General features: G+C 34.5%; 2 protein-coding genes across 6 annotated transcripts; both read left to right on the top strand.

Annotated features, from left to right (window-relative positions):
- The first annotated feature begins 340 nt into the window (after positions 1 to 340).
- On the top strand, positions 341 to 7,519 carry LOC111919088 (aconitate hydratase, cytoplasmic). 2 transcript variants are annotated; one of them, XM_052765331.1, is made up of 20 exons: positions 341 to 799; positions 1,328 to 1,432; positions 1,554 to 1,714; positions 1,810 to 1,902; positions 2,031 to 2,216; positions 2,386 to 2,547; positions 3,478 to 3,622; positions 3,710 to 3,852; positions 3,939 to 3,995; positions 4,084 to 4,163; positions 4,243 to 4,318; positions 4,444 to 4,629; positions 4,754 to 4,821; positions 4,927 to 5,045; positions 5,264 to 5,385; positions 5,674 to 5,772; positions 5,859 to 6,338; positions 6,445 to 6,543; positions 6,618 to 6,860; positions 7,172 to 7,519. In XM_052765331.1, exons 1-20 carry the CDS (start codon positions 517 to 519, stop codon positions 7,241 to 7,243), a joined length of 2,979 nt encoding a protein of 992 aa, XP_052621291.1. In that variant the 5' UTR covers positions 341 to 516; the 3' UTR covers positions 7,244 to 7,519. The 2 variants fall into 2 exon arrangements, with proteins under 2 accessions (XP_052621291.1, XP_052621292.1); XM_052765332.1 differs by lacking the exon at positions 341 to 799 and adding an exon at positions 1,205 to 1,227.
- A 1,607-nt stretch (positions 7,520 to 9,126) lies between these two features.
- Positions 9,127 to 11,890, top strand: LOC111919087 (uncharacterized GPI-anchored protein At1g61900). 4 transcript variants are annotated; one of them, XM_042896501.2, is made up of 8 exons: positions 9,127 to 9,362; positions 9,886 to 10,029; positions 10,120 to 10,707; positions 10,786 to 11,031; positions 11,140 to 11,151; positions 11,234 to 11,371; positions 11,454 to 11,483; positions 11,570 to 11,890. In XM_042896501.2, the coding sequence occupies exons 1-8, from the start codon at positions 9,293 to 9,295 to the stop codon at positions 11,623 to 11,625; spliced, it is 1,284 nt and encodes a 427-aa protein (XP_042752435.1). In that variant the 5' UTR covers positions 9,127 to 9,292; the 3' UTR covers positions 11,626 to 11,890. The 4 variants fall into 4 exon arrangements, 3 of the variants coding, with proteins under 3 accessions (XP_042752435.1, XP_042752436.1, XP_023770466.1); XM_042896502.2 differs by having other exon boundaries at positions 9,890 to 10,029; positions 11,445 to 11,483; positions 11,570 to 11,884; XM_023914698.3 differs by having other exon boundaries at positions 11,445 to 11,483; positions 11,570 to 11,882.

Below are 11,890 nucleotides of genomic sequence, written 5' to 3'. Positions count from 1 at the left end.
ATAGTTTTTTATTTTACCGAGGATTAGATTTGCATCCCAACATCTTTTTTTGCAAAGTATGCATATAAGAAAGTTAAGGCCCATCAACTAATTTTTGATTAAATTTTGAAAATTAGGAAATAAAATTAGTTTGCTTTGTTTTTGTGTTCTTTTTTCCTTTTTTTAATATTATAAATTCATTTTAGTTAATCATGATGTGATTTTTAACTTAAAATTTAAAATATTAGCTTGATAATAATTTTAAAAAGAAAAATAGACCAAAAAAGTAAAAGTAATTTGCCCATGTTTCGTTTGAAAAGTATGTTGGACTTTGGAATCGCCAGCACTACTACAATTCCCCGCAGCCTCTGCTATTTTACAACTTGCCCTTTCCACACGCCCCCTCGCTCTTCCTTCCCAAATATTCTCATCTCTCTGCTCTTCACAACCCGCCATTAATACTCCATTCCTCAATCAATCAACCTTATCATCGCAATTTCATTTTCTGGATGCTTCTGTAATTCAATCGCAATCACCATGCATATAACAGGACCTCACTCTTCAACTCTCCTTCGTCGAGCTTCTAGGTCCTCAGCCACCAGGCTTCACTCTTCTCTTTCCGGAAAATCTTCTTCGCCGTCGCCTTCACCAGTCGCGTCTCAGTCCCGATCTCATACCACCGCATCGGCTGCTTTCCGCTCCGTCCGATCTAGATGGAGCCACGGTGTTGATTGGAAGTCTCCTGCCTCGCTGTCTTCTCAGATCAGGACTACTGCTTCTCCTGTTCTTGACCGTTTTCACCGTAGTCTCGCTACCATGGGTAATTCCTTTGTCTTTCTTCTTGCTTGCTTCTGGTTCCTGCGCTATTCATTTTGGTTTCTTCTGATCTGTTATTTCACGTAATTCTGCTGGAGTGTCAACGCTTGCGTGGCTGATACTGATCGGTGGGGTGATGTTTGACCTCAAACTTTTTTTCAGTTGTGCGATATTGAACAAAGACTAATAAATTATGATTATAATCTAGTAGCGTACAGGTTAAGCAGGATTATAGTCGTCAAGTCGGTAGTGCTTTAGATATACAAGTATCACTATAAGTTACTACCACTTCTTACCCACGAAATAAATATGAATCGGACTGAGGGAGTGTATAAAATTATTGACCTGACCATATACTTCTATGATTATGAAAAACAGCCTAAATAAGTATTGATATGAGTATCGAAGCACATATCACAACGAAAATGAGATGTTCTATGCTTTCTAGTGTTTCTTACTTTTTTTTTCTTTCTGAAATTGCGATTGTCTTTGAGTTTTTAGATCTGATTCGTATGTTTAATTGCATCTACAGCCTCTGATCATGCTTTCAGTGGGATTTTGACTGGTCTCCCAAAGCCTGGAGGTGGAGAGTTTGGAAAGTTCTATAGTTTGCCTGCGCTGAATGATCCAAGAGTTGGTAAGTCTTTTTGACTCCTCCGCTTCACTTCCCAACTTTTTAGCTGATATTTTTCATTTCAAGAATCTATAAATTAACAGTCACTTGAAACTGATCAAACGTTTGTTCATATGGAGATCAGACAAGCTGCCATATTCAATTAGGATACTTCTCGAATCAGCCATCCGTAATTGTGACAATTTCCAAGTCACCAAGGCAGATGTCGAGAAAATCATTGATTGGGAGAAGACTTCTCCAAATCAAGTTGAGATCCCATTCAAGCCAGCTCGTGTTCTCTTGCAGGTTTCTTTTCTGAACCTCTTTTTGATCTGACCTGTAAACACATCCATTCTGTTAATGTGTTGAAGAACTGTGTTTTAACATTTGTTTATTCTCAGGATTTTACTGGTGTGCCTGCTGTGGTAGATCTTGCTGTTATGCGTGATGCCATGAACAATCTTGGTGGGAACTCTGAAAAAATCAATCCTTTGGTACGTATACCTTAATCCATTAATATCAATTGCCATATAAGTGGTCACACCTATTCATTCAAGATGTTTCATTATGCTAGTAACTTGATTTTATTCTCTGCTTTTCTCACTTTGATATTCTGGTTCAGGTTCCTGTGGATCTTGTTGTTGATCATTCAGTTCAAGTTGATGTTGCTAGGTCTGAAAATGCAGTACAAGCAAATATGGAACTTGAGTTCAAGAGAAACAAAGAAAGATTTGCTTTTCTTAAGTGGGGATCCAAAGCTTTCCAAAACATGCTTGTTGTTCCACCTGGATCCGGTATTGTGCATCAGGTATAAAACCATTTCAATGATCAAACTTTATTGGTACTTTTATAGCTTACAACATTTTAGATCTATCTTGATTCTACCTAAATACTTTGTTTTTCATCTTTTTCTAATGTTGTAAGTAGATGTAACTAGTGATGAAACCAATATGAACTTTTACTTATGACAATTTCAGGTCAATCTTGAATATCTTGGAAGGGTTGTTTTCAACACTGATGGGATGTTGTACCCTGATAGTGTTGTGGGAACTGATTCCCACACAACTATGATTGATGGGTTAGGTGTTGCTGGTTGGGGAGTTGGAGGAATTGAAGCAGAGGCCACAATGCTTGGGCAGGTAATAAACAGCACAAATATTTCAAAAAATGTGAATAAATTATTAGGGGGTGTTTGGTTTGCAGAATGTTTTTGGAAGAAATGGAGTTTGTCAAAGGAATTGGAATCTGAAAGAATTGTAACTTTGAACTGTTTGGTTGGCAGGGAATGGAATGGGATATGATAATAAAAATTAAACAAATTTTAGTTTTTTCTTCTAATTAAATTTTCATCTCTGTTTATTTCAATATATATGAGGGCAAGTATTAAGAAAGCCCTTATAGTTTTTACTATTTTGTGTAATAACCATTATTAAAAAAGGTTATTATTATAGGCATTTGAGAATTGTAAATTTTTTCATGAAAGCCCATTTGAGATTTTTTTTTTTTTTTTTTTTTTTTTTAGTATTAGGGAAAATGATAGAAAAACCCTTATATTGTTACCTCTTTATGGGTTTTTCCATAAAGAAAAAAGAGGTCCAATATATAAAGTTTTTTTTTTTTTTTTTTTTTTTAAATCATTTATCGTAATATTGAATGTTTTGAAATAGCTTTCATTTGCAAATCTCAAATGGCTTTCTTGAAAAACTTATTTTTATAATGACTTTTCCATTAAATTATCCAACATATAACGGCTTTTCTAGCATTTACCCTACATATAAAGAGGATATGTTGGTTTCTTAATAAGAAAAATGAAGAATGGAGATGAATTTGTACCCCTAGGAATGGTGAAATCCATCAAACATAAAATCTAAAGGAATTTGACTTCCATCTGGCAACCAAACATGCCATGGAATGGAATCTCAAATTCCATCGCCTTTCATCCACAAACCAAACACGCCCTTCTTGATCATCTGTTACAGATAAATCTCTTAACTTTATATTCTTGAAATATAATATAATATTCAAGATTCTTGCCCCAATTGTCTAACAATATATTTTCATATCAACAGCCAATGAGCATGGTTTTGCCTGGTGTTGTGGGGTTCAAGTTATCAGGGAAACTCCGCAATGGTGTAACAGCTACTGATTTGGTTTTAACTGTCACCCAAATGTTAAGAAAGCATGGTGTCGTAGGCAAATTTGTTGAATTTCATGGTGAGTAAACTTTTTTCTTTCTTTTTTTTTTCTTTTCTTTGTGAAAAATATATTCACAGACTGATGTGTTCACTTTTGTTTTGTTAGGGGATGGTGTTGGTAAAATATCACTTGCTGACAGGGCAACCATTGCCAACATGTCACCAGAGTACGGTGCTACCATGGGGTTCTTCCCAGTGGATCATGTCACTCTTCAGTATCTCAAGTTAACTGGAAGAAGCGATGATACAGTATGTAAAAATTAGTATTATGATCATATCATTTTCTACCTTCTGTATGTAAATCTTGGTGAACATATGTCCTTTGTGAAATACAGGTGGCTATGATAGAAGCTTACTTACGTGCAAACAATATGTTTGTCGATTATAATGAGGTAATATTTCACGCAAACAATATGTTAATAAAATTACTGCATCACTGGAATATATGTAACAAACTAACAATGATGTTTCTTTTTTCAGCCACAACAAGAAAGAGTCTACTCATCTTACTTGTCACTAGACCTTTCAGAAGTTGAACCCTGTATTTCAGGGCCCAAAAGGTGTGTCTCTGTTTTCAAGGGGTCCCACATGTTGTTTTACATTATTTATATTTACTAATTTATCCTCTTCTTTTGGCAGACCTCATGACCGAGTCCCTTTGAAAGACATGAAAGCAGATTGGCATTCTTGCCTTGATAATAAAGTCGGATTCAAGGTGAGTTGCATTATTATTTATTATCACTACAAAGTTTTGTAGCATTTATTAATTTGTGACTTGAATTATTTATAAAAAACTTTTTTTTTTTTTTTTTTTTTTTTTTTTTTTTTTTTTTTTTGCAGGGTTTTGCTGTACCAAAAGAGACACAAGACAAAGTTGCAAAGTTTTCATTTCATGGACAGGAAGCAGAACTTAGACATGGGAGTGTTGTGATTGCTGCAATTACAAGTTGCACAAATACATCAAACCCTAGTGTCATGCTTGGGGCAGGTCTTGTTGCCAAAAAGGCCTGTGAATTAGGCCTAAAGGTTAGTTATCCTTTTTCTTTTCACAACTTTATTATTATTATTTTTTTTATATCTAGTGCTAATGGAATTCTTAATTCCATTCCACCCACTTCAACTCTAATTTCATCTATTGCTTAATCACCAGGTCAAGCCATGGGTCAAGACAAGTCTAGCTCCAGGTTCTGGAGTTGTTACCAAATATTTGCTCCAAAGGTATTTGCTTATTGATGTTTGCTTCTTTAATTAGTTTCCCATTAATTTTGAAAAATGAAGAGTATCAATATTTGTCTTTTTTAAAAAAAAATATCTATAATGCAGTGGGCTGCAGAAGTATCTAAATGAACAAGGGTTCAACATTGTTGGATATGGGTGCACGACATGTATTGGCAATTCAGGGGAATTGGATGAATCAGTTGGTGCAGCTATTACTGAAAATGGTATGTTGTGCTATTACAGGAGTGGAATTGTATTCCTCTCACTCTTAGGAATGGTGAAATCCATTAAACGTAGAAGCATTTGAAGGAATCTGATGGAATTGAATTCCATCCCCATTGGGAAACCAAACGTGCCATGGAATGGAATCTAGAATTCCAATTCCGTCAGATTCCTCCGGTATTTTGTATCTATCTAAATCAGCTTTTGTTATTTGTTGCAGATATCATTGCATCAGCTGTTCTTTCTGGGAATAGAAACTTTGAGGGACGTGTTCATGCCTTGACAAGAGCAAACTATCTTGCATCGCCTCCTTTGGTTGTTGCCTATGCCCTTGCTGGCACGGTAAGAATTTACAAACCAAATTTCACTGTTGTAATTGGGTAGATATTTCAAAGTATAATACTCAAATAAGAAAAGAAAATTACAATACTATAGTTTTTAAGAAAAATACTCTGAGTACAATGCTGTAATAAACAGAAATCAAAGTAGGACACTATAATACAAAAATCAACAAAAGTGCGTTGCTATTTCTTACCATAAAAAAGGTTTCACAAGTTCTTGGATTGGATCATTCTTATTCAATCTTATCAAATAGCTATTCGTTTATTAAATGCCCCTTATGTTCCATAGGTTGATATCGATTTTGAGACTGAACCAATTGGTGTTGGAAAAGATGGAAAGGATGTTTATTTCAGAGATATCTGGCCAAGCACTGAAGAAATTGCAGATGTAAGTATTCATTCTGTTAGCTGGTAAAAGACGTAAATGCCCTCCTCACACACAGCCTAACATAAAGTTGTATATATTTATTGCAGGCTGTTCAATCGAGTGTTCTTCCAGAAATGTTCAAGAGTACTTACAAATCCATCACCGATGGAAACCCCATGTGGAATGACCTTTCAGTCCCTCAAGCCAAACTTTACTCATGGGATCCAAACTCCACCTACATTCATGAACCCCCGTATTTCAAAAACATGACAATGGACCCCCCTGGTGCCCATGGTGTCAAGGACGCCTACTGCCTCCTCAATTTCGGTGACAGTATCACAACCGATCACATTTCGCCAGCTGGAAGCATCCACAAGGACAGCCCGGCTGCAAAGTTTCTTCTAGAACATGGTGTCGATCGTAAGGATTTTAATTCTTATGGTAGTCGACGTGGTAATGATGAGATTATGGCCAGGGGTACTTTTGCCAATATTCGTATTGTCAATAAGCTTCTGAATGGAGAAGTGGGCCCGAAAACGGTTCATATTCCTTCCGGAGAGAAATTATCCGTCTTTGATGCTGCATCCGTAAGTTCCTAAACAATGCATTGGACTGAGACAAAACAAAAATATATATAATTTTTTTTTTTTGTATTTTTCTCTTAATTTGTACAATCATGGCTCCCTTTTCCAGAAATACAAGGAGGCTGGTCAAGATACAATTGTGTTGGCTGGAGCAGAGTATGGAAGTGGAAGTTCCAGAGATTGGGCTGCCAAGGGCCCTATGTTATTGGTAAGTTTCCAGTTTTCCTTTCTTACCCTTGAAGCTTCTGGAATGTTGTTTTAATTATTATATAATACAAACAGGGGGTTAAAGCGGTAATTGCAAAAAGCTTCGAGAGGATTCATCGTAGTAATTTGGTAGGAATGGGTATTATACCACTTTGCTTCAAAGCCGGTGAGGACGCAGACACACTAGGGTTGACTGGTCATGAAAGATACACCATTGACTTATCAAGCAACATTAATGAAATCCGCCCCGGTCAAGATGTCACAGTCAGTACTGATACCGGAAAGTCATTCACGTGTGTCGCCCGCTTTGACACTGAGGTATGTCCAGTATTTCGGGGAAACAAATCTCTGTTTCCAAAGCTCTTCTGCCAGCTACCTAGTTGGCCCACTTTACTCTCTGTGCCAGCTAGGTAGCAAGCCCACATTGTCCGTCATGGACAGTGTGGGCCTAGCGGTAGTTGGCACATGGCCAACTAGCAGACCCACTGTACCTAATGGATAGTGGGTCTGTATGTCAACTACCTAGTGGGGCCCATGTGATGGGCAATGTGGACTGGTTTAGGGGTTGTTGGAAAAGTAACATTTTTTTGCAGATATAATATCAAGGATATTTGTTATGGTTTATGTAGGTGGAATTGGCGTATTTCAACCATGGTGGAATTCTTCCATATGTTATCCGACAACTAGCGGCACAAAAATGATGTGGTTTTAGAGAGGTTTATCGGGTTGTACAATGAGAGGAAGTGAAATAAAATGTTTTTCATTCACATTTATGATTTGTTGCATCAAGGGAATGGAAGTTTGAGGATAGTCTCTTGCAGATGGCAAAGTGATTTGCAGTTGTGGCAACAATTTTTTTTTTTTTTGTAACGATACTCTTATTTCAGGCTGATTTATTTCCCCTATTTATAAGGGAGACAGGTACCCTACACAGGGAAGCATGATATAATTTCGCTAAGTTTGCTAGTTTTACTTTTTGTGCTGTTGTCATGCATTATCTATATTGTATTTCGGTTCATTCAAGGATTATTTGATCAAATAAACCAATATCTAAACCTCGATATACCTCATGATAATTTTACACAACAAATCAGCAAGTATAAACAAGATTTCTACACAATTACACAAAACATATAGATAATTTAAAAAAAAGAAAAGTTATTGATCTAATTACAATTTAATGTGTATTTAAAGAAAATAAAAAAAAATTGTTTTTAGCAAAAGTAACTACTTGGTCTGAAATAGACATTATCCGTATAAGAAAAAATAATTTTTCTTACAAAAAAAATATATTTCAATCGATATTCTGGAATTCTGGAGAAACATTTTGGATTCCAAACTGATACTTGGATTTCAAAAAAATAAATAAATTGCGGAATATTAAGAACAAAATTTGTTTTTTTTTTTACTTTAATATGATAAACAGTTTAACACACACAGTAATGTGAATTATATATATATATATATATATATATATATATATATATATATATATATATATATATATATATATATATATATATATATAACAATTAGAAAAAAACTAAAAAATAACTCTGAAATTTAAAGATCTCATCCAAAATATAGCATTCGGGTGTAACTATTCATTTAGACACCTCAAAATAGATATTTCGAATATAAATAGAAATTTATTTGAAAAAAAAGAACTTCAAAATATAAACACTACTCTAGAATGAGACGTTTCAGAATTGTGGTTATTTTTTCAAAAACTGAAAAAAATGATAGTTTTCTTTGAAAAGTTTATTTATAACAGTTAAATCATAAAAAAAAATCTTAAACAATGAATGACTAAAAGTTCTAAACATTTTTTTTTGAAATGGATAAATATATAAATTGATAGGCGGTAATTAAAAAAATTAACAAGTCCAAAATCCATCACTTGAAGCAACCTTTTTTGTTGGAAAATTTGGGATCTATATGATTATGTGGCGAAGAAGCTTCCTTTTATTATTTTTCATTTTTATTTTTCTATAGTTGTTTTTGTAACTTGAAGCTATAGTCTTTTCGTAAAAGTCAAGAAAAATCCTTTTATGATAAAAAGTACTAATAATTTAAAAATTATGAGAGACAGAAGGAACGGGTCTTCTGGTTAAAGGGCTCAAAACAATCTGTTTCTAATGCATTTAGAAATCACAAAACGTTAATGCACACGTTCGTTTACTGTTGTTTATAATCATTAATGTTAACATCTTTTTCATAATTGTTATTACGTATAATATTAAATATTTATATTATCTAACTGGTATCCATAAAATTAACTATATCCAGAGTCATACAAGTTGAAAAATTAGCCAAAATGTTTCAAGTCAAACAAATATATTCTTTAGATGAGTTAAATTGATTTAAGCATTTTTTATCTCTTAATTACATATAACATAATAAATATGATTATAAAATTACTATACAAGAAATAATTAATCTTTTTTAAAACGATTTGATGTCCTATGCAAATCTTTTTGTTGTAATCGGCGGGAATACCGGCATACGCGTCTCACGTGACCCCTCCTTCCATTTGAAGTCATTGACCCACAGATTTCCCTCCTTCTCTTCCGTGTGAAAAAAACAAAAACTGAGGCCTCATCCGCCATTGATGAAAATCATGAAATCAACTGCAAAAGTCCTCCCACCCTACTTGACTTTTACACACACTCACACACACATATATATAAACAGACATTGTTGGAAGCTGTAATAGTTGCTATTGAATACTGAACTCACTGATCGCCGAAATGATGTGTGGATTTCGTGCGAGTGATTGTCAATGGCTAATATTTCAATTCGCAATGCTGCTGCTTCTATGTAAGTAATATGATTCACATTAATCTAATAATTTTTGTTGATGTTCTAAATTAGCTACAAATGTATTTCCGATGCATGTTGTACAATGCAGTAGCTATATTGTTGAACTGTGCTCGAGTATTGATTTCTGTTTTCAGTGTCGTGTGTGCTTGAGTTCTTATTGATAACGTTCTAATTGAAAAAGTAAGAGCAAATTTGTTCCGATTTCTGTAATGTTTTGTTGATCATTTTTTTTTGAAGATGTAGAACATACGTGTGGTTTGATCACACAAGCTAAAAATCATTTTGAATTGCTCTTGAGAATCAATTGATGTTCTTAATATCAGTGTGATTGATTCAGAATCCTCTTTCTGTTTGGATTAATTCTGTGATTGTGAATGATCTGAAACATCACAGATTTGTAATTCAACAAGTTTCTTCTTCCGATGCTTAATTGCTGTAATCCAGCAGATCAAAAATTTAGGTATATTGTATCGAGTATGTGTGCTTATCAATTTTTTTGGTGCTTAAATCTCTGAATCAGATAGCATCCATTTCGAGAAAGTAACTAGTTCTAATCTACCACAATCTCCGATTGAGTCTCCTATGAATCCCCAACCTGTTCTTCCACTCCTTGCACCTTCACCATTGATGCCATTCACAAATATCAGCATGCCAAATCTATCAGGTATCCCTACACCTTCCTCTTACTGAATCAAATGCTTTAAGAAGAAACAACTACTAGCCTTTGTAAATTTGATCTATTCTAACATTTCAGGAAACTGTCCACTAAACTTTTCAAATGCCGAAACTGCCCTCACAACAACAGCAATCGATTGCTGGGGTTCACTAGCTCCATATCTAGCCAACACAATATGTTGCCCTCAACTCGATGCCACAATCAAGATCTTAATAGCCCAATCTAGTTTCTCTTCAGGAACACTTTCCCTCAACAAAACTCATTCCAAAAACTGTCTTTCAGACATCACACAACTTCTAGAAGCTCAAGGCTCAAACCACCAACTTCTAGAAATCTGCTCAATCCACCCTTCTAACCTCTCAGATTCTTCTTGCCCTTTTGTTCATCTTGCTGATATCGAAAACACCATCAACATTCCTACAATCATTGAATCTTGTGAAAAGATTGATCCTGTGAAAGAGTGTAGGGACAAAATTTGTCAGAGTGCGATTACAGATGCAGCTGTGAAGATTGCTTCTAGAAAGATTGGAAGTCGTTTATCAGGTGATGACGTGGCTATGGTTGATGATTGTAAGAAAATTGTTCTTCGATGGCTTGCAAGTAAATTTGATTCATCGTATGCTAATAAAGTCCTACGTGGAATTTCTAGTTGCAAGATTAACAAAGGTAGCAATATCTTCAAACTATGAAACTTTAATGTGTTTTAATTGCTAAATCATAATCTCTCACTTTTAATTTTTCCAGTTTGTCCGCTTGTTTTTCCCGACATGAAAAACATTTCAAATGAATGTGGAAACAAGATTAGGAGCCAAAACACGTGTTGTGATGCCATGGAGAAGTACATGACTTATCTACAAAATCAAAGCTTCATTACAAATTTGCAAGCCTTGAATTGCGCACATTCGCTTGCTGAAAGTTTGCAAAAACTTAATGTCTCCAATAACATATACAACATTTGTCACATAAAACTCAAAGATTTCTCCCTCCAAGGTTAACTACGCTCATTATTTCCCTTCTTCTTTTCATATCATCTCTAGAGCAATTTAACAAATTTATAGGTGGCGTTATGACATTTTGATATTATCGATCATGGAACAGTTGGATCACAAGGTACTAATTCTTGACATAAAATTAGTTTAATGATGCCGATTTTTATCTAATAAACCCCTCTCGGGGATCCTTTTTGTTTTAGGGTCGGGTTGCCTTTTTCCAAGCTTGCCTTTTGATGTGACGTATGAGCAAAGCACAGGAATTGATTTCAGATGTGATCTTAATGATAACGTTGAAGCGCCATGGCCTTCTTCTTATACTTATTCTCCTTCTCCAATAAGTACGTCTAGTATTTAAACATGTCTTTCATTTTTTTTTTTTTTAAAAAATAATTTATGAAAATCATGCTACAGATATTCCAGCACTTCCTAAAGCAACATCCGATCAGAGTGGTGAGCTTATTTCTTCCTTATTGTTGAAATAATTTCTTACTTTTATTTTTGATTATTTAATTAATTTGGAAATATCAATTCCAAAGGGATGCGGAGTACACTGTTCCTGTCGACTTTGTTGCTGGTCAACTTCTTCACGTGATGATTCACAGACCTACGTACATGGACTGCTTTTTGTAGTGTAAAATAGTTATAAGAATAAAGAAATATCATTAATGTTAATGTATTTCTTAAAAGAATTTGTAAATGTAATACGTACTAGTCTGATTCGTCCTTTTGGGGACATATGATAACATTTGAACTATACAAAACACAAATCAAGAAATGACTTTTGCTCTTAAAAAAAGTTTGGTTTGGTTCATGAGACAATATAGGTCATGATAATATGTACTTTGTTTTATTTTTTT

This window comes from Lactuca sativa, chromosome 7, assembly GCF_002870075.4.
Source record: "Lactuca sativa cultivar Salinas chromosome 7, Lsat_Salinas_v11, whole genome shotgun sequence".
NCBI lineage: Eukaryota > Viridiplantae > Streptophyta > Magnoliopsida > Asterales > Asteraceae > Lactuca > Lactuca sativa.
Note: the sequence above shows the minus strand (reverse complement) of the source record. Positions and strands in the feature narration are given on the sequence as shown.

Coding starts and splice junctions, on each gene's coding strand:
- LOC111919088 (XM_052765331.1), top strand. CDS start 517: ATGCATATAACAGGACCTCACTCTTCAACTCTCCTTCGTCGAGCTTCT. Junction 1,903..2,030: donor CTGAAAAAATCAATCCTTTG/GTACGTATACCT, acceptor ATTCTGGTTCAG/GTTCCTGTGGATCTTGTTGT. Junction 4,319..4,443: donor ATAATAAAGTCGGATTCAAG/GTGAGTTGCATT, acceptor TTTTTTTTGCAG/GGTTTTGCTGTACCAAAAGA.
- LOC111919087 (XM_023914698.3), top strand. CDS start 9,293: ATGATGTGTGGATTTCGTGCGAGTGATTGTCAATGGCTAATATTTCAA. Junction 10,030..10,119: donor CAGCATGCCAAATCTATCAG/GTATCCCTACAC, acceptor CTAACATTTCAG/GAAACTGTCCACTAAACTTT. Junction 11,372..11,444: donor TTATTCTCCTTCTCCAATAA/GTACGTCTAGTA, acceptor ATCATGCTACAG/ATATTCCAGCACTTCCTAAA.